The sequence below is a fragment of the Puma concolor genome, chromosome B4 (assembly GCF_028749965.1).
Source record: "Puma concolor isolate L17-30 chromosome B4, mPumCon1.1.hap2, whole genome shotgun sequence".
Lineage (NCBI taxonomy): Eukaryota > Metazoa > Chordata > Mammalia > Carnivora > Felidae > Puma > Puma concolor.
In genome coordinates this window covers 138,300,358-138,322,133 of record NC_141673.1, presented here as the reverse complement: position 1 = coordinate 138,322,133, position 21,776 = coordinate 138,300,358, and the positions used below count along the sequence as shown (strand labels likewise).

General features: G+C 45.7%; 2 protein-coding genes across 9 annotated transcripts in view; one reads left to right on the top strand and one right to left on the bottom strand.

Annotated features, from left to right (window-relative positions):
- TASOR2 (transcription activation suppressor family member 2) overlaps positions 1-4,325 on the top strand; it is an 82,040-nt gene extending 77,715 nt beyond the window's left edge. For 7 of the 8 annotated variants that reach the window (XM_086715038.1, XM_086715041.1, XM_086715034.1 and 4 more), the window contains 3 exons: positions 390-495; positions 2,487-2,668; positions 3,145-4,325. In XM_086715038.1, coding sequence (XP_086571164.1) covers positions 390-495; positions 2,487-2,668; positions 3,145-3,263 — 407 coding nt within the window. In that variant the 3' untranslated portion in view covers positions 3,264-4,325. The remainder of the gene's footprint in view (positions 1-389; positions 496-2,486; positions 2,669-3,144) is intronic. The other variant, XM_086715037.1, reaches the window with a different exon arrangement.
- An 838-nt stretch (positions 4,326-5,163) lies between these two features.
- The window catches only part of GDI2 (GDP dissociation inhibitor 2), a 33,714-nt gene continuing 17,101 nt past the window's right edge, over positions 5,164-21,776 (bottom strand). Inside the window, exons 5-11 of the mRNA XM_086715042.1 lie at positions 15,514-15,712; positions 15,147-15,278; positions 9,186-9,285; positions 7,839-8,010; positions 6,464-6,608; positions 6,209-6,263; positions 5,164-6,115 (exon numbers count right to left, since the gene is read on the bottom strand). Coding sequence (XP_086571168.1) covers positions 5,969-6,115; positions 6,209-6,263; positions 6,464-6,608; positions 7,839-8,010; positions 9,186-9,285; positions 15,147-15,278; positions 15,514-15,712 — 950 coding nt within the window. The 3' untranslated portion in view covers positions 5,164-5,968. The remainder of the gene's footprint in view (positions 6,116-6,208; positions 6,264-6,463; positions 6,609-7,838; positions 8,011-9,185; positions 9,286-15,146; positions 15,279-15,513; positions 15,713-21,776) is intronic.

Sequence of the window (21,776 nt, the reverse complement as noted above, 5' to 3'; positions counted from 1 at the left end):
CCGGACGTGGAGGGAGGTGAGGGCGGCAGCCGGCTTTGAGGTCTCGTCTGAACCTGCCCAAGCTGACGGCCCAGAGAACTTGCCGTAGGTGCCCTTCGTGGGCCAGAAGGCGGGAGGGGGTTACCTGCAACAGGCATGACTTCCGCCCGGGCACCTGTCTTCCTCTGGCGCAGCGGGCGCTCCCGCTTGTTCCGTGTGTCCGTGCCGCGTCCGCGTGGCGGTCCAGGCGCTCCCGCCACGGCCGAGGGGACCGCAGGTCGCCGCGTCCTAGCCGTGCGGGGGAGGCATGTGCGCTGAGGCCCGGGACCTCGGTTCCCACCGGGAACCGTCGCCGGGCTCCGACCGCACGAGCCGGGAGCCGACAAGGCCTCTTGTGTTCCACTGTGTAGTTCAGCTGAAGGACGTGGTCAAAACCCTGGAGAAGCTGAACGGAAACGGGAGATGGAAGTGGCTGCTTCACCACAGGGAGAATAAGCAGCTGAAGGAAGACGTCAGGTGAGGTCTGCGCGCGGGGGTGGGGGGCGGGGGCGGCCACCTGCACGTCCAGGCGCCACCTTCAGCTCCGCTGGGGGTTGAGATTTGGTTTCTGGGGCCGGGCTTTTGGGGTAGGCAGCGGGGTCGGGGCCACCGCCCAGAGTTTGGGGCCCACACTGTGTGTGTGCGCTCGGCCGGCAGGGGGTCAGGTGCGCGAGTCCGGAAGGTGCGGGTAGCGAAGTTCAGGTTCCGCCACCGTGAACGGAGGGGACGGAGAGTGAGCCGTGGGCTTGCCGCCATGGTGCTTTGTCCGGTGTTGATTCGTGTGTTGTTTCCACGGTCACGAGGATGGAAAAAATTGAGAGCAGGACGTATCCTCAGTTAAATTTTACCCCAAACAAGACCAGAAACAGGTCTTGTTTCAGATGTACAGCTGCTGAGCCCTGGGGCCTGCGGAGCCTCCGCGCTCAGGGAGGCAGGAGCCAACAGGGTCTGGCGCGGGGAGCTGGGAGGAGGCCCCACAAGCCCCGGTCGAGGACCTGCGGGGGCGCTGACGGGCATTTTTGGCGGCGTCCCGGACCAGCTTCCGAGGCTGCTGACGGCGAGGACCTGCTTCAGTGGCATAGTGGAAGCACAGGGCTTAGACAGAGCTGATCCAGCTCAGACAAGAAGTTGTGAAGCTGGGCTTCGAGCCCGGAATGTCCATCTGTAAGATGACCATGTCTCCCCGCACCACGCCCTCCCGAGGAGGACAAACGTAGGTGCAAAACCACACACGCCGGAGATCTTGAAAGGGACGCAGGCGGCCCCGAGCAGGGTTCCGGGAGAGGCTCGTACCTAGGAACAAGTGCAGGAGGGCAAATGAGCCAGGGGGTGCAAGCGGACCCGAGCCCACGATATCATGGAAAGGGTGCAGGGCTCCAAGGACCTGGTGAGTGCAGAGGCCGTGGCCAGGAGATCCCGAGGAGGTGGTGAGCGGGCACTTCAGAGGAAAGATTCAAGTGCGAAAAGGAGTTCCGAGGTTACCACCTCACCCCTGGTCAGCTGGCACGAATAAGCTTATTTCCCGTTCATGGGACTTTGGGTTAAACGGACCCCTTGCTGCTGGCGCTGTCCTCTTCAGAGGGCACCCGCCTCACATGGAGCAGGCGCAGTGGGAACTCGTCAGAAAACTCCCCACGTCCTGTGGCCTTCAGAGGAACTCATCTTAATCTAAAACCCAAAAAACCTAGGCGTTAAAAACTGCAGTTTCCCCAAAGAACGTTTATAGCCACGTGATTATCAGAAACTACAAAAGCAGCCTCCCATCCATCTCTAGGCGAACGTGACCGACTTCTACAGGAGCGTACACACAAAAGCTGGTGTCACAGAAGTGCGCCGTGTGGTGCCCAGCGGGGCATCGGGTTCATCCCTGCTACAGGGCGGGAGAGCAGACACAGGGACGTTTCACAGTCAGACACCTTCCACTAAAAGAGGAAGAAAAGATAGGTAGTTACAAGATTTTAAGAGAGGTGAGAAATTAAGAAAATTCCCGCCGCTACCTAAGTGTAAGGACGTCGGTGTTTGGCAAGCAGTGCGGGGCCTGAAGAGCGGCTTTGGAAGCGCTGCTGTGACAAAGCGCCGCCGGGCCCGCTAGGAATGACTAAAGGGCCCGCCAAGCAGCGTCGTTGGGAAGTGGCAGTAACTGAGCGCGTGGACGTCCCTCCTGCTCAGAGCGAGGCCCGTGCTTCCCGGACACCCGGAACGCTAACGGGAGGAAAGAGCCAGCCTATCAGGTCGTGAGGGAACCTGACGGGACGGTGACGTCCAGGAAGCCAGGGGCCCGGTGGAAAAGAACAGAAAAGGCAAAGAGCATCCCCGGAGGTTTGAGTGTTTTGACATAAGAGGTCAAAGTATAGCGAAGGCAGGTAGTGAAGGAACGAAACAGCTGAAAATCCAGATAAGGTAAAAAGTAGCCTCCTGCAAGCTGCCAGGGAATCCACATTTGGTTAACGTTTCTGTGTACGTTGCAGAATGGATTCGATAGCACGTAAGAAGAACTTAATACTGAGATCCTATCAGAGTGCGAATCTCATCGAACTGCTTCATTACCACCATTGTGACTCTCGATCGCCAACAAAAGCAGAACATTTGAAATGTCTGCTCAACCTGCAAGTTCAGCACGTCCACGCCAGGTTCGCGGTCTTCCTGACAGGTAAACTCCCCGTGTCCGTTCTGCCAGCTCCGGAAGGGTCCGGGTGTGGTCATCGGATGCCGTACGGGATCTGTGCGCACACGGACTGTACGGGGCAGCCGGGACCCCCCCTTCCTGCCTGGTATGTGCTCCTAAACGCACGGGAGGCCGGGCCGAGGGGCGCCGTGGGCTCTGTCTGGCGGCCCTCCGGTCCGCTTGTCTACTAGCTGTGGCCTGCGGGCACCTCAAGTTTTAGGTGAACGTTCGCCGAGCCGTTAGAAACGTTAGGTAGGGCCACAGTCCTTCTGTATCAGCGGTGCTCGGCACCCCCACCCCGGCTGCTCCCAAAGCTTCATACCCCTTCCTCCCTGGACCCATTCCCCATGGACCAAGTCGTTCCATAAAAGTTTTGCTTTTTAAATAAAAGGGGTTCTGATGCCTGAAAAGTATACATCAATGACTTTTTCACCAAAAAGGTATTTTTTTTCTTTTTACAGAAAAGCCTACCATCTCCAGAGAAGTCTTTGAAAACAGTGGCATCCTTGTTACAGATGTAAATAACTTTATTGAAAATATACAAAAAATAGCAGCTCCGTTTAAGAGTAGCTATTGGTAAGAACACTTTCCAGAACTCTCCCTCGTGAGCAGGACAGGACTGATACGGACATTCTGTCTGTGAGGAAACCGGTTGTTTGAAAACTCCGCTCTTTAGTATACATCGTGCTGTAAATTTTAAATCTGTGTTAGGGGTGGGATTGCTGTTGGTTTGGCATTAAAGTCAGAATTTTTGAAGGATCATCTACTTCAGGGTCCCCCGTTTCATCTGAATGACTGAACACATTTTCACTTGCGGTTCATCTCGTTCCCAGGACGGAAGATAACGTCCCTCTTAGCATCCTATTTACAAAACATTTCTTATTCTGTTTATAAAGACGGAATGACCAATTTTGTGTTTCTGCAGGGGACTCCGCTGCAGCTTGCCTAGAACACCAGTGGTGCCACCAACAAATTAGTATTTTCCGTTTACTTTGGAAACTTTTTAGATACACGGAACAGCCTTCTCATATCTGAACAATGTTCTACGACATAGGAGTGTTCTTCATTTCTTCACACTCTGCTCTAAAATCTTGGGACTTCACTCACAGTGGGACAGCAGCTGTCTACCAGCTTCGGGTTATACTATTAAATATCGTTTTAAATTATTTCATTTTTACGGAGCGCCTTCAAAGCTATTAAGCTCAACGTTAAAAAGAGTTTTATAAACACGTTTACTTAGGTGTAGCAAAAAGAAGTCTATTTTAACCAATAGCTTTGTTTTTGCATGTCAGTGTCGAAAAGGCGTATGTAGTGCATGTTACAGCCTGTTTGAAAGGTTTTGCCACCCTTGTAAAAGCTGTAATCTTGGTTTTATTTGCTGTTACTCTAGCAACACTACAGGAAGTTAAATGGTACAAATTTATGAACTGTCATTTTTCACTTAGATTTTGTAAACAGCGCATTACAAAGTCAACCCTCGGAGGAAGAAAATCATTTATTTATGGTATTAGTAATAATTTCTAGGGTAATCTTTAAACTCAAAACCAAGCAAAAAAGTTTGTAGAGATACATAGTATCTATTTGGAACAGAGGTTTTTCTAACCAATTTGTTTCATTTTTTAATAAAGACAACTGAAAATCATTCAGCTGTTTCTGCGATTCCTTCCGTGGAGAACCTTCTGGCAGTTTGTAGCCCATTTAACAGGTAGGACTTCGCTTCCACTCCTACCACAGGACCTCCATCTGCCGGTGCAGCCCCCACAGCCCTGACCCGAGAGAAGGCTCACAGAACTCCAGGACGGGACCTCTGCCTCCTGCCCCTCCCGCCGAGTCGGAAGGTGGGCGTCTGACGCAGTTTCTCGCCTAGAAACACCCCCACTCAGGGAAGAATCCAGGAAGGGGGCTGTAACCCTCCTTGGTCCACTTGAGCCCCTGCTGTGAGCTGAGCCTGCTGTCCTCTCATCTCCTCCTTCAAACGTCCAGCCCTCCCCCTCTTGCCGGAAAGTCTTCCCACAACCCTTTTCTAAAACTGCTTTTCCCCTTAACCGAGTCCCAGGGTCAGTCTCGGCCCTGCTGACCTTCCAGACCGCCTCTTTCATCCTCATACCCACTGGCCTGGCACCTAAGTATTACAGGCGCTCCGTGGCTGTCGAGTGAGAAATGTGGAAATACAGTTCTCTGTGCTTCTAGCCCGGCGGGCAAGGAAAGGCTCGCTGGGACTTTAGATGATCTTACCATGTAGGCCAAGCGGTGGGGTTCTCGACTGGGGCAATTCTGTGCCTCAGGAGGATGTGGCGAGAACACAACTTGGGGTCTACTCACAGTGAAGCCAGAGGACGGGTATATGTTTAGCCATCGAAATCTGCACGTGGCCCCATCTGCTGCAACCACACCGAGGGGAGTGAGCAGCTGGGGCGCACCCGGGGCGAGCCTCACTAGCTCTTAATGTCGGGACACAGACAGACCAATCGAGAAAGAACTGGTTTCCAGAGTTTGGCTTTATTTGCAGTACAGAAATCACCTGGAGCCATTCTGAGACAAGACACCACTGAAGCGGAGGCTCTGTCAAATCAATACTGCGTCGCAGCTTTTGGTCCGTCGAAGAAGCCACACCTGGGATACAAAAGAAGCTTCTACGTTTACCTGCTTCACGATAGGGGTCTTTCTTTCCCCTCTGCTCTTCTCAATCTTGTTAAAACACCGCACACAGGCCTCCTCCAAGATGACTCTCACGGTCCGGAGTTGTGTTAGAATTTCAGGCCCACAGAACCCCAACTTGGGGCCGTGTTCCATGGGCGCTGTCGTAATACTTGATAGGAGATGTGAAGGTGTAGGGAGAACGCAGGGATGCCGTCCCGAATTATGGAACATTCCATCTCGAATATCCTCCATGTCAAGAGGATAGACGGCACACCACCCACCGATCCAGCTCTCGGGCGGCAGCAGCGCGCCTGAGAAGGCTGCGCTGATTAAAAGATACAAATCCTGTATCAAGTGCTCTGTATCAGTATCACGAGGGATTTTTAAAACTGATGCTGCACTAGGGGAAAAAAAAAGCCAGTACTGGTTAAACCGAACAGAATGTGGTCACCCGCCAATTCTGAATAGCCACTCCAGGAAAACGAGTTAATACATGATATTAGAAAGGGGAGGGATATTTACTGGTACAGTGCTCTGCAATCTCCGTTTTGATTACAAAAGCAGGCCTTACAATATTGATTTCATACGATACGCGTCATTTGCCAAAGGTAAGTCTGTCCTAATGAGATGATAATTGCACTGCCGTTAGTCTTCCCCGTAGATGTCATTCTTCTTGCGCTTCATTTCCTCGAAGTCAAACTCGGATCCGGTCATCCTCTTATAGATGTCTTTAATGTCGTCACAAGTTGTCTCAAAGTGAGTTGTAGCATCGTATGCGCGGGAAATAAAGATCTACAAACGAAAATCACAAAGACCTGAGACGCTACAGGAGTGTCTCCTAATAAAGCCTGCGTGTTGATACTCTCTTCAGAGCGCCACACTCACCTGGCTTTCTGTTCCCAAATCTTTTGGTACAAGAAGGTCACTGATGCTAACAAATCTGGAGGGAAAGAGAGAACGGAGTCAGCAGGTGAGCGGACCCCAAGCCCACACTCCCAGCTCTGCCTGAAATTCAAAACCCAAAGGACGAGACCCGCAGGCACAAGGCCCACGCCACAGCCACTGGCGGCTCTCACCCGGCTCGCCACGCTCCGTGCAAGTATCGATCTCGGATTTCAGCTAAATGAACACATCGCTTACTTCTGTTCAATTGGTTCCAAAAGCTCCAGAGCCGGTCTGATTTCTTTCTCCGGTTCCTTGGTCTCCACAGTCGTACTGACTATGGCGATGTACTTGCCTTGTGCGGCCACGTTGTGTGCGGAGGAGATCATGCAGACGTAGATATCTGGAAACAAGGGAAGGCACTCACTGCCGGGGCTTATAAACCTCGGGAATATGCGCGTGCTCCGGCGTCCCCCGTGTATCTCCTCGAGGTGTGCGTTAAAATTGCTTGGGACTGACCAGATCTTCTAGGCAAACCGGGTCATACACAAAAGTCTGCAAGTATCCAGCGACTTCTAGCCCACTGGACAGTAAGGACACGCGGAGCCGTCAACCGCCAGGCTCAGGAGGTTTCTTTTCCCGGCTCTGCTACGGCTACCTACAGAGCCTCACAAAGCAAACTGACTGCTCTGGGGTCATCTTCCTTTCCACGCCTTGCATTTAGAAAGGTTTATTAAGTACCGGTTTTTCATTTATTTATTAGGATAACAAAACCGCAAATCAGCATAAGCTATTCTTCGGATGGCATAACAAACTCTGTAATTAGGGGCGCGTGGTGGCTCCGTCAGTTAAGTGTCCGACGGGCTCAGGTCATGATCGCGTAACTCTTGAGTTCCAGCCCCGTGTCAGGCTCTGTGCTGACCGCTCGGAGCCTGGAGGCTGCTTTGGATTCTGTGTCTGTGTCTCTCAAAAATAAACATTAAAAAATAAACTCCTATAATTCTTCCTGTGTCCCACTCAGTAGCTACTCATTTTCCAATGTACAAAATCATGACTGAGCTCCCTTTGCTCTTTTGAGACTTTCACAGACCCTGCGATCTGCTTGGGGCCTGTGAACATCCCTCTGTTCCAGTCATGACCTGTGATTCTGGTTGCTCCCGTGGAAAAACAAACACAGGTCTTAATAGTGTGTTCAAAAGCTCCTAACTCCTTTTAAGTTGAAGATTCGATAAATATAAGCCTTAGGGCTTCTACCTGGAAGGAAGATGGAAAAAGGTAGGGGACGGAAACAGCTGCTTAGCACAACAGCTTAGGAATTAACAATTTCAGAAGTGAGTCCTGATCTTCCTCAGAGTATTAGGCTGACAAATAATGTCAGCTAATGACAGAAACCTCCAGAGGCACATAATCACGGACACCACATTCCTCTAGTCCAGCCAAGCGCACAGGTCTAAGGGCTCTGGGACTCGTGTGCACCTTCCAGTGTGAGGATCCCTCACACCTTGTTTCTCATATGTAACTTAAAGTTTCTTCACTATAACAGAGCAAATAAAATTGGGAATTTGGGACAAAACATGAAGCGAATTATATTTAACAAAATCCTACAAACATCTGCCGGATCCTCAGAGCTCACCCGACTTCCGATTGACTTGGTTCTGGGGAATGATGATCTGGCAGGAGTTGGCATCGTTGGTGTTCTTGATGGGGTGGCTGAGGATGCAGATTACTCTGAGCACCTGGCCCACTTTTTCTACTCGGTCTTGGACGTAGCTGGGATCACAGATGAGCTGCTTACAGCGAGCAACCTGTCACAAAACGTGTAAGTAAATATTTGGTGTCTACAATGTTTTTGACAGAAGGTTGACGCCCCTGTCCCTGGAGTAGAATCTGTGGCCCTCATAAGGTTAACCGTAACTACGGACAACTTAAAACTAGTTTTGCCAACAATCCCACCAGAGTCTCCTGGAACAGATCCGTGAATCTGGAGTCCTGTTCAAGTATTCGGCAACCTGGTGCACAGCCTTTAGAAGTACAGGTTTTAGAACTGCACAGACAGGTTTCAGATCCTGGCTGTAGCCAACCTCAAAGGGTGGTTGTTGGGTTAAACGGAATACTGTACCGAAGGCTGTCATCACAGGGGACTGTCCCCAGTAAGAAGTACATGTTCCGTAATTTCCTGAGAGGGAGCAGCCCTGAGGAACGAGGAAATGAAACTCCATGCTAACAAAGAGTCTGAGATAGCAGATTATTTCCCAGAACCTCCCATGCTGAAAGCACAAGACAGTTACCGAAGGTCTACAATAGGAACGCTTCGTTCCGATGGCCACCCGACGGGTGTCAATCACGTGGTCCTAACCCACGGAAGACCATCAAGAATACCGAAGTAGGTCTCTATCCCCAGCTTTGGAGCAGTTCTCACTCCTTGTGAGGGCTGCCATTTCACAAAATACAAATGATCTGGCTGGCAGACCCACGGCATCAGCATGCCCTGAGAACTTGTAAGAAACCGCAGGCCCACCGCATCAGGATGTGCACGTTACGAGGAGTAACACAGGTTTGTGTGCAGTTCAAATCTGAGAAACACTGCGCGAAACTCCACCTAGCCAACACCCAAATAATAAAGTCCTCAGTATCCACCAAGTCCAAACTCAACCAATAAATTATAAGCAGTACAAATAAAGCCAAATCTAAAGGAACACTCAGGAGACAGGCACCAACCTACACTACATAAATACAGACTACTTACCACTTAGACTTCATCCATAATGTCTATTTCCATCTGAAGTGCTAATCAACCCAAGAGGAAATAATACTTTTTAAGCACAACATCTTTAACTAGTCCTTAGTCATTACAAATGACAACCTGCCGTAAAGAAACCACATGTAGTCTGGAATCTAGCATCAATGTCCATTCTACATTATGTTAAATAACCTCTCCTTCAAAAAAACATGGTATTTTTTAAATTGTAAAAGCTCTTACCTCTCCTTCAGATTTCACACCAATCACTTTTCCATTTTGCACAATGATTTCCTCAATTGGCTTGTTGAGCATGTAGGTACCACCATAAATAGCACTTAGCCTAAAAAAATGTTTGAAATTATAATTTATAATTGTGTCCACGACTAAAGTCTCCTTTCTTAGATCTTTGTGAGTTACACAGGCAACGTATATCTGCTCAATTTCCTTCTAGAAGGTATTAGTTTAAAAGTCATTAAAGCAACAATTTACCATGAAGTCTCACATTCAGTCCTGAATGCCAAGTCCTTTTGAAGTGCTTATGCTAATCCTCCAGCATATAAATAAAACTGAACTAAAAAAAAAACAAACAAAACCAATCAGGAGGCCCTGGAGAGTGACTAAAAAAGCAGACGGACACTGGAGAAGAGACTTGAAGGAACCAGCAAGATCCTTTGTGGTTCCTATGGCTCTCCCCCCGAAAGACCCCCTTTCTCCCCATCCCTGTAACAGCGCGGCTAGAACGAAGCAGAAAGCCAGCAGTCTTACTGATTCAAGGTGCCACAGGACAGAATCTGGGGCTGTCAAAGGAGATGAAAATTGTGAGAGGAAATCCACAAAAGGGCAGCCACCAAATCTATAAAATCTCTTCAAATCGTTAACTAACTCTGGAAGTGCTTGTACCTGAGAGATTCCAAGAAATCCAGCAAAAGCAACAGCCAGAAGGCGAAAAGAGCGGAGCCGAGATTATAGCTGAGGGCCTTAAGGACAAATGGGTTTGAAGTCTGAAACTGCCACATTAGAGAGCTTGGTCTATGCACATCTTGAGCTTTCCACTGTAAACCCCAGGAGGATCACACCTCATCAAAGCAGGACTAAAGATTAAGCCAAAGACACACACACACACACACCACGCCCTCCCCATCCAACAAAGTGTCAACTCAAGCCTCAAAAGTTCAAGATGCCTGGCCAATAATTTACCCACTTGAGCAAAAATCGACACTCTTCAGAGAAAGAATCCAGCATCTCTAAAACGTGCCAATCAATGTGTCTAGTCTGCAATCCACTATCACCAGACATGTGAAGAGACAAACTGTGACCCAAAGTAAAGATTTCGGGAAAAGCAATCGATACAGATGCCCAGATTACCTACCGATGTTAACATATGCAGGGGTAAAAGGCCACTATTATGTATACATTCAAGGACAAACATCCTCATTCAAACAGACATTCAAGAACACATTATTAGCACAGGGGCGCCTGCCTGGGTGGCTCAGTCGGTTACACGTCCAACTCTGGATTTCAGCTCAGATCACAATCTCACGGTTTGTGAAACTGAGCCCCTCACTGGGCTCTGTGCTGACAGTGCAGCCTGTTTGGGTTCATTCTCTGCCCCTCCTCCACTTGTTCTCGTTCTCTCTCTCTCTCAAAATAAACTTAAAAGAAGATTAGTATAAATGTATCCAGTAGGATCAAAACGAGTAAACAGAATCTCATAAAAAAAAAAAAACCTATACTTAAAAAACTAGAAATTCTACATATAGAAAGTACAGTACCAGAAAACAAAGTTAAAACTCACTGGGATTCATAGGCTTTTGGAAATAACAAAAAAGGGAGCCTGTGAACTTGAAGACAAATCAATAGGCATTATCCAATATGAAGCACGGAGAGAACAAAAGTTAAAAAAAAAAAAAAAAAAAAGGCAAAGAGTCTCAGTGACCTGTTGAAGTAATACCAAGCATCCAACATGCACGGAACTGGGTGTCCCAGAAGGAGAGAAAGAGGAAATGGGACGAAACATCTGAAGAGGACAATTATAAAACTCCCAATTTGATATACACGATTAACTCACACATCCAAGCAGTTCAGCAAATCCCCACGCAAAACCACGCACAGGCGAATCCTAGCGAGACCGCCAAAAACCAGAAAGAATCTTGCAAGCAGCCAGAGGGAAAGACCCCATTCCACACAGCGACACGGCAACTGAGGACAGGGCGGCCACCTTCTCAGCAGGAACAGCAGACACGAGTGAGGGAGCCGCAGCTGTCACGTGCGGAAGGAAAAAATCTCAAGCCGACAAACATCCTTCAAAAATGAAGGTGACAGAATACTTTCAGACCGAGGCCAGCGGAGACCCCTCACCAGCAGACCCGAACTACAAGAATGCCACAGAAGGGCTGGACAGAGAGGTCACCACATGGAAACAAGGACTTACAAGAAGAAGAGCAACACGGATGGTAACGTGGTAAAACGATTACTGTTCCTTCTCTCCACTTTACACTGTTTAGTGCAGAACTTGTAACACTGCACTGTGGAGTTTAGTAAGTAGACGTAAATTACAGGCAACAAGAGCACTAAGGAGAACGATGGACTAAAGGTGTTGCGAAGCGGTTCTATCTTATGCAAAGTAGCACAATATCCACCCCAAACAAACTGATAAAGGATGCATATGATAATTTGCAGAGCACTAAAAAAGTAAAAATAAAGAGGCATGGCTACAAAACCAGTATAGGGATTAATCTGGAATGGTAAAAAAAAAGACTTGATTAATCCAAAAAGAGAAAAGAACAGAAGCAGGATAGAAACAGATGGGAGGAAAAAGGAAAACAAGCAACAGATCCAATCCCAGCCATATAATAATTAAATATACATAAACTGAACCAATCCCATTAAAGGCCAAGGTTGTCATAACTGGATAAAAAAGCAATATTCAACCATATGCTGTCTCTAAGAGACTCACTTCAGTATAAAAACAAAGTATGAAAGTAAAAGAATGGGGAAAAAATATAAACAGGAAGCAAGCAGGAAAGGTTGTATTTAGCATGAGACAAATCAGAAACGAGTCTCACCTTGTTAAAGAACTCTAAATGTATGAAGTACGAACTGACGGCACTAAATTGAGAAATAAGTAAATCCACTCTCTTGGTGGGAGACTCCCTCCCAGTAACAGAACTCGAAAAAGAACACGGAAGAACACACGTGCGAGCAGCTCTCCCAGCTACCCTTACCGAGCACTGAGCCCAACACACACCGGATGTACGTTCCTTTTTCAAGGGCTCACTCATTCACCAAAATACATCGTTTATTTGACCATAAATTAGGCCTTAATTTCAAAGATTAAAATTTTACAAGTTTATTCTCTGATCATCGCGGAACTGCATTAGATAGGAGTAGCAATACACTATTTAGGAAAATCTCAAAATGTTTAGCAATTAAACGCTACCCTTTCAAGTAACCCAAGGATCAAAGAAGAAAAACAGGAAAGATAGGGTACCATTCTGAATAATACATATTTAGAGAGAAACTTTAAGACTTTTTTAAATCCTCATGTTAGAGAAGGAAACTGAAAATCAATGATCTGTTTCAATGTTAAACAGCTAGAAGAGGGGCACCTGGATGGCTTCAGTTGGTTAAGCATCCGACTCTCGGTTTTGGCTCAGGTCACGATCTCACAGTTTGTGAGTTCTGGCCCCGTGTCACGACCCACGCTCTCAGCACAGAGCCTGCTTGGGATTCTCCCCCCTCCCTCTCTGTCTCTCTGCCCCTCCCCCACTTGTGCTCATGCACTCGCTTTTTCTCAAAAATAAATAAATTTTTAAAAAATTCAAGAATTCATTTGAAATGGTCAAATTTCTTGTAACACAACTGATGAAATAAGAAACGGGACATTTGAGTAGCCTCATTTTCAATTCCTATGTGTGTTTACACACACATACACACACTTGCAAATTAAATCCAACAATAAATTAGAAGAAAAATACATCATGAAGTGTTGTTTCCCCTGGGAATGCAAGGTTAGTTTAATATCCAAAAAATAAATCTGTAGTTCACCATAATAACAGCATAAAAAGAAAACATGCATTATTAACTCAATGTCAATATCCATTCATAATAAAACTCTCAGCAAGCCAAGAAAGAGGAATTAATTTCAACAAAGCCACCTATAAAAACCCTATAGAAAACATTTAATAATAAATAAAGCAAGGATGTCCATTGTCACCAGCAAAGAACTTTACTTTTTTTTATGTTTATTATTTATTTTGAGAGACCGAGCACGCCAGTGGGGGAGAAGCTGAGAGAGAGGGAGACAGAGAATCCCAAGCATCTCCGTGCTGACAGCACAGAGTCTGATGTGGGGTTCAGACTCACAAACTATGAGACCATGACCTGAGCAGAAATCGAGAGTCATATGCTTAACCAACTGAGCCACCCAGGTATTCCACCAGCAAACAACTGTAAAATAAACTGGAAATAATTTCATTAACAGCAGCATCTAAATAACTTATTTGTGAATAACTAAACAAGAAAGGTGCTCAATCTCTACAACGAAAGCTACAAACACTGCTCCAAGAAAACCTAATACACGGAGAGAGCACGCTCACGGACTGCAAAACTCCACATTAAGATACTTTAAACTCAACTGCGATGATAACCTCAGCGTTTTTTCTCTAGAAATTGACAAGCTGTTCTAAAAATGTATGTAGAAACGCAAAGGACCTACCGAAGAGCCAAAACAATGTTGGAAAAGAACAAAACTGGAGCTGACTTCCATTACTTGATTTCAAGACTTCACATAAAACTACACTAATGAGGATGCTGTGGCAACAGCGTAAGAAACATAAACCTATGGAACAAAACCCATACGTATCTATGACCAACCGATTTGCCACAAAGGCACCAACACAGCTGGAAAAGAAAGTGTTTTCAACAAATGGTGCGAGAACAGCTAAACATCAGTGTGGAAAGATACGAACTTCAAGCCATACCTCACCTCATACACCGACATTATTTTACAATGGATGAGAAATTTAAACATAGAGCTAAAACCATAAAGTTTCCAGAAGAAGACATCAGACCCTATCTTTGTGCTGAGGCAGGCAAAGCTTTCTTAGATGGCACCGAGTAAGCAGTAAACACAGCCAAAAATCTGGATATACTATCAAAATTTAAAACTTGCACTTATCAGAAGAGAAGCCATTCACTGGGAGGAAGCACGTATAATACGGACTTCTGACAGAGACCCGCTGCCAGAATACAAGATCTCCCACAAATCAGCAAGAGGAGAGGCAACCCAACGAACATTTAAAAACGTGCAAAAAGACGCCAACACCACAAAAGTATACAAATGGCCAGGGGATCAACACTAGTTCTCAGGAAATGCAAATCAAAGCCCCAAGAAGACAGCATTTCACACGTACGTGGGTGAGTAAAACCGGGAAGCCTGACGACACGAAGTGCGGACAAGGAAGCGGGGGCGACAAGAACTCGCACGGGCTGCGGAGCGTGCAGACGGCACGAGCGCTCCGGCGAGCGGCTTGGCCGCGTCTCCTGGAGTCAAACGTACACCTTCCGGGTCAGCCGGCAGTGCCGCTCCCGGACACTTACCCAAGAGAAACGACACCCTATGTCCACAGGAACTTTTACACGGAAGTCCATCGTAGTTTCGGTCAGAATACCCCCCAAAGTGAAAACAACCCAGACGCCCACTCACAGGAAATTGTGCCGTATCTGTGTTTTTCATATAATGGAAAACTACTCAGTATTTTTAAAACGAACTAAAATACATGCCTCGACACAGATGAACCTCAAACAGATCATGAAGCAAAAGCCAGACACAAGCGAGTACATATTCTGTTACTCCCTTTATATGAACTTCCAGAACAGGCACAAGTCAGGTACGGTGACAGAGCGCATGGCGTGGGGGTGATGGCCGTAGTGAGGCGGCGGCAGGGGGACTTCCCGGACCAAAGGTTTTCTTTTCTCGATTGTCGCGTTGGTTACACAGGTCTGACGGCAAACTAATTTTTTAACTGTAGATGGGTGGTTTCATTATGTGTAAATCTTATGACAATAAAAATAGAAAGCCATCTCCTGGCTCCCAGACCTCTCACCTCATCGCTCACAACCATGTGTCACGCACCCCCGCTGAAGAGGGGACCCGGAGTCACCGGGGTGTCGGCAATCAGGGCAGCGACGGGCACTCACCTTGCAAATCCCTGGGGCAGTTCTCCAAGGCCATAGAGAGGGTAAAGGTACGGGCTTTTGCCGTATCTTGCCAGAGACTCGCTGTAAAGTTTAATCCTATTGATGGTTTCACAGCATGGTTGATCTAAATAGCTAGAAATAAGGAAATAAATATTAGAAAATAAATACTCAAAGTGTTTTTTCTGAAGTGATTTCATTTCCCTACTTTCCTATTTTACGGAAAAGTTTCCATACCACTAATTTATAGCTAGAGGCTTTCATAATATAACACGGTTATCTTTGTTTTGTTAGAATTTTCATTTTGGAGAAGTGAGAAATTCAGCGACAGTTTCAAGAAAAATACAAATCTAAAATGCAAAAAACTTACTCATCGGTTCTGTAAAGTGCCAGGGCATGGCCCGTAAAATCTATGACATCTTGTCCCAAGTCAAATTTCTTGTACACATCTCGCATCGCAGTCTTCATAGGATCGATGCCCTCAAAAGTCCTGGGATCTTTTTCGTCAAAGTTGGCAACATACACTAGGAATTTTCTGAAGCGACGTTTTTCAAACAGTCCCATTAAGCCTAAAGAATTCGTCAAAAAGCAAACACTGACACTAGGACTCTGAGGAAAAGAGAGCGTGAGAGGCAAGTTGAAACGTGCCACGTTATTATCTGAGGCTCTGCTAATGCAACGTTGAGACTTAAGACACAGGAGCTCAGACAACACGGCTTCTACCTCCACTACCCTTTAAAATAAACCAACATAATGACAACAGATCAGTCATTAAGTCTTCAATTTTACAATTACAAGTAATTATAACCAGTACTTAACTAAAGGTAATATGCGTAACCGTGTCTCTCATCAGGCACAAGGTGAACAGGACCCCGAAAAACTATCCTTCACCAGGGCATCCACCCGAATGTCCTCCTCTGGACAACTGTGACCTCTACTCAGCCAACTGCCTAAAACTCTGAATGTTCTTTCTTTATCCTGTGTGCTACGATTCCCTCTAGAATTTCACAGAAAAGATGATTATGCTGCCAATCACTTACTTCAATAAACTCCTAGATAATCAGCCACTTTTCACACTAAAATAAAGATGAGGAGACAGGTATGAACTACTAGTTTCTAAACCCTCAGCTTACTAGTCAGTACTCCTTCTAGAGTATACAGCTTCTAGAAAGACAAGGCCTTCTTCCCCTTTCCTAAACTGTATGTATGTATGGCTACCTTAAAAAACAATAAACTCTCGGGCACCTGGCAGGCTCAGTCAGTAGAACGTGGGGCTCTTGATCTCGGGGTTGTGAGATCGAACCCCACACTGGGTGTGGAATGCTTTATCAAGAGGCTGGAGAAGACCTGTTCAATACCACTCAGGAGCAGGGTATTTTCCCACAAACTAAATATGGGGAAGTATCAAGAAAATGTAAATACTAGTTTCAGAGTGCACATTTTAACATTATGAACAGTAAATATTCTGGAAAACCACAGAAACCTGGTAAGAGATAGATTTTTTTTTTTTAAACGTTTATTTAGTTTTGACAGCGCACAAACAGGGTAGGGGCAGAGAGACAGAGGGGGCCATAGGATCCAAAGCAGGCTCTATGCTGACAGCAGTCCTGATGCGGGGTTCAAACTCATCCGACTGAGCCTCTGAGGTGCACCCAAGAAATGGATTCTTAAGTCACATGATGGCAAATGTCCTGAGGATTAGCTACTGGACTCTGATCTACAAATTCCAAACACAGATTCAGAGTCTGTGGTAGGGGCTAAAATCAAACATTTAACCATTCTGCACAGGGCACCTGGGTGGCTCAAGTCGGTTAAGCATCTGACTTCAGCTCAGGTCACGATCTCACGGTTTGTGGTTTCGAGCCCCACGTCGGGCTCTGTGATGACAGCTCAGAGCCTGGAGTCTGCTTCAGATTCTGTGTCTCCCTCTCTCTCTGCCCCTCCCCTGCTTGTGATGTCTCTCTCTCTCAAAAATAAACATTAAAAAAAAAATTAAAATGTTTTGCAAAGGCAGTTTACTGAAATTACTTAAAAATAAAATCTTTAAAAAAATAAAAAACAAGGGGCACCTGAGTGGCTCAGTAGGTTAAGCATCTCACTGCAGCTCAGGTCATGATCTCGCACTTTGTGAGTTCAAGCCCCGCGTCGGGCTCTGTGCTGACAGCTCAGAGCCTGGAGCCTGCTTCGGATTCTGGGTCTCCCTCGCTCTCTGCCCCTCCCCCACTGGCACTCTCTCATGCGCACTCTCTCAAAAATAAACGTTAAAAATTTTTTAAATAAATAAATAATAAAAGCGATAAAGTCCCATTGAACAGTGTACTATTTTGATATTTTGAGTATTATTTTCCCCAAGACTATCGTCAAAACAAACAAAACTAAAAATTAAAATGGTCTTGAGGTTATTAATGACAGCTGACTACACTTAACATTTTAAAATTGTACTTATGGGGTGCCTGGGTGGCTCAGTCGATTAAGCAGCCGATTCTTGATTTCGGCTCAGGTCAGGATCTCACAGTTCGTGAGTTTGAGCCCCACATCAGGCTCTGCGCTGACAGTGCAGAGCCTTCTGAGGATTCTCTCTGTCCCTCCCCCTCTTGGGCACTCTCTCTCGCTCTCTTTCCCCCTCTTAAAATGAATAAAACTTATAAAAAAATAAACTAATGGGACAGGGGCACCCAGCTGGCTCAGTCGGTAGAACATGCAACCCTTGATCTTAGGGCCGCACACTTGAGCCCCACGTTGGGTGTGGAGCTTACTTACAAAGAATGAATAAATTTTTAAAAATCATAAAATTAAAAAACGGGACAATGCACATACAGTAAAAGTTAAGGCTGAAAAGAAATACCCTGTGACCACATCAGCACCACACTTCTGTTTCGCTGTCAGGGGTGAAAATAAGATAGCCAATATAAGACAGTCCAATCTGCAGCCGCTTCTCTGACGATGCCTTCGTTCCCTGATCACACTAAAACTGTGCCCTCCCCCACCTCCCTTCATCTTTCTGCACAGCATTACCACCAACGGGTACACTCGCCTTATTTATTTATAGCCTGTCTCCCAATGTAAGCTCAATAACAAAGTATTTTTTATTTTCCCCTTCTGTTGAACCTTCCCTGCCCGAAACCTAGAAGGGCACCTGGCACGTTAAGAAGTGCTCCCCACTCAATCCACACAATGTCTGATGAGAGCAAATGTAAGAGAGGTCAACTTGTTCACGTACTGGATATACAATATATAAGAAAAAGTGTTCAACCATAATGTAAGCGGGTTAGAAAAAAATCCTTTTCCAAAATACTCAGTTTCCAGAATACCGTTTGAATATCATTTCAAAGACTGTAAATACGGTTTTACTTTCTTTCACTTTCACACTGAGGTTTCCAAAAATTACACTTATATCAAGACTTTTAAAATACAAAAAGCTACAATATCCAGAACAGTTTATGACAATAAATACAAGCTTTGCAATTAGCTAACAGGTATAAAATTTGATCACAGAGAATTAGAAGAATATTGTTAAAGCAATCTACAAATTCAATGAAATCCCTATCAAAAATTCAGCAGCATTTTTCACAGAACTAGCATAATACTAAAATCTGTACAAAACTACAAAAGACCCTGAACAGCCAAAGCAATCTTAAGACAAAGCTAGATTTCAAGATTTACAACAAAACTCTAATAATCAAACAGTATAGTATTGGCACAAAAAGAGAAAAAGAGATCAGTGGAACAGGACAGTGAGCACAGAAATAAAGCCACACCTTTATGAAGAACTAATCTATGTCAATAGATGCAAGAATATCCAGCGGGGGGAAGACAGTCTAGTCTCTTCAACAAATGGTGTTGGGAAAACGGGAAGGCAACACGCAGAAGAATGAACCTGGACCACGCACAAACACCACCACAAACATAAACTCAAAATGGATTAAAGATCTAAACGTGAGACAGGAATCCATAAAACTCCTAGAAGAAAACATAGGCAGTAATTTCTTACTGACATTAGCCATAGCAACAGTTTTCTACATGTTGGACTTCACCAAAATAAAAAAGCTTCCGCCCAGCGAAAGAAACCATCAATGAAACAAAAAGGCAACCTACTGAATGGGAGAAAATATTTGCAAATGATATACCTGATAAGGGGCTAATACCCAAAATACATAAAGAACTTACATAACTCAACACCAAAAAAACAAAAAAAAAAAAACAAAAAAACCAAACTTCTGATAAAAAATGGGCACAAGACCTGAACAGATCTTTTCCCATAAAGGACCTACAGATGGCAAACAAACACAAGAAAAGATGCCCAACGTCAGTAATCATCAGGGACACGCAGATCAAAACTGCAATGAGATCTTGCCATTTGCAACAACATGGACGGACCTAGAGAGTCTGATGCTACGTGAAGTCAGAGAAAGACAAATACCAGATGATTTCCCTCATATGTGGAATATAAAAAACAAAATAAATAAACTGACAAAAAAGCAGAAACGGACCCACAAATACAGAAAACTGATGGCTGTCAGGGGTGGAGGGGATGGGAGGCTGGGCCAAGTGTGTGAAGGTGACTGGGAGGTACAGGCTTGCGGCTGTGGAACGTACATGTCACAGCGATGAAAGACACGACCCAGGGAAGAGTCATTGGTGCTGTACGAGCACCGTGCGGTGGCAGGCGGTGGCTGCACTTGCGGTGGGCGCAGCACAGACCTGCTGAATCACTATGCTGCACGCCTACGACGATGTGTGACAACTATACTTCCATTAAAAAAGAATCTGAATTCTTCAATAGAATTTTTGACAGAGAGTAGAATTCGCGCCGAAACAACACTCCTAAAGTAGAGGACACCACAGAGAATCCTCACGGTGGGCGTACATGCCCTCACTCCACACCCCTAGCTGGGTCCCACAGCAGACACGTCCCCTGCAGACAGCCACGGCCCTGAGAGCCCCTCAGCGCTGCAATGGTAAAGGTGATCTGCTGTCAAAGGTGCTCTATAGAGGGGCGCCTGGGTGGCCCAGCCCATCAAGGGTCCAACTCGATTTCGGCTCAGGGCGTGATCCCAGGGTCCTGGGATGGAGCCCCGCGTCAGGCTCCACGCTGCGGCAGAGCCCGCGTGAGGTTCTCTCTCTCCCTGTCCCTCTCTAAAAAATTTTTAAAGATAAATTTAAAAAAAAAAAAAAGAAAGAAAAGAAAAAGAAGGTACTCTACATAAATAGATGGCTCGCTGCAGCTAAGAGTGAAAATAAAGATTTAAGTGAAGACAGAAGACTTTGCCAGACACATTTCAAAGCCGTTCATGAAAACTTCTCCAAACATTTCTGAATACGTACGTTCAACATTACTTCAGAAATCAAAGATACACCTGTCATGTCACTGTTTGATTAACATAATGCTTGACCAATCAACAGGTATTTACTAGAACCTTAAGGTTTTACTTGATATCATCAACTGTCACAAGAACAGCATACACGGCTCCTAAAAAGCCAACATAAACTCAGGTGACATTAACAGTAACACACTCTAGAAAACAAACAGTCTCAGGGACACTGAGCGAGCAGACGACACCTGGAGTACTTTGTCTACTCTGGCTGCCACACAATTACACACAGGCTAATCTTGACAAATCAGAATTTCCACAGAAAAGTGGCAAAGAGTGGCATATTATATGAGAAAAAACTGGGATGGAAACTAGCAATGTTTAGCGTTAAAAAAAAAAAAAAAAAGGTCTACAGAGTATATGATACTTGTTAAAATTTCTTTTAAAAATCTCTATTTTTATACTATATAGAATATACGTTGAGAGTGCAGGGTCCTAGATAGAGTCAGACAAATCTGGCCTCACACCAGTTCTATCAGTCATGAGCTCTACTTCGAGCTTTTCTTTCACACCTGTGTACCTGTAAAAGATAGTTTTCCCATCTGTAAAATAAAGACAACAGCACCCACATCTCACAGAGTGACAGCAAAGGGCTATAGAAAGTTAGACAACACCTCTGAGGTACTTGGTACGCGCATGCCTATACATAATGTCCAAACACGTTAGCTATTAAAATGATAAATTGTTCTTTTTCATCTTTCTACTGAACTTCCCCACTTCTACAACTTTCCTCATCCCATTCATTGTGCCCAGGATTTTCTTCTTAAATGTCTATTTTTGAGAGAGAGCAAGCGGGCACTGGCAGGGGAGGGGCGGGGGGCAGACAGAGGATCTGAGGCAGGTTCTGTGCTGACAGAGAGCCCGATGCAGGGCTCGAACTCAGGAACAATGAGATCATGACCTGAGCGAAAGTCGGACACTTAACTGACTGAGCCACCCAGGCCCCCCTGCCGAGTATTTTCCTGCCTGCCATTTTGACTTCAAGATCCTACTCATTAATAGAAAGCCAGTTGCTGTTAAGGTAGAGATCTGGTAAAAATTCATAAAACTGTACACTAAAACAGGTATATTCTACTGTACGTAAATTATACCTCAATAAATCCAACCACAAAAATAGATACATAAACATATTTGCTTATTTTTGGAAAAAGAAACAGGAGAATGATAAACCAGAGGGGCACCCGAGGGGCGCAGTCAGTTAAGCGGCTGACTGCTGGTTTCGGCTCAAGTCGTGATCTCAGGGTCATGAGTTCGAGGGCCT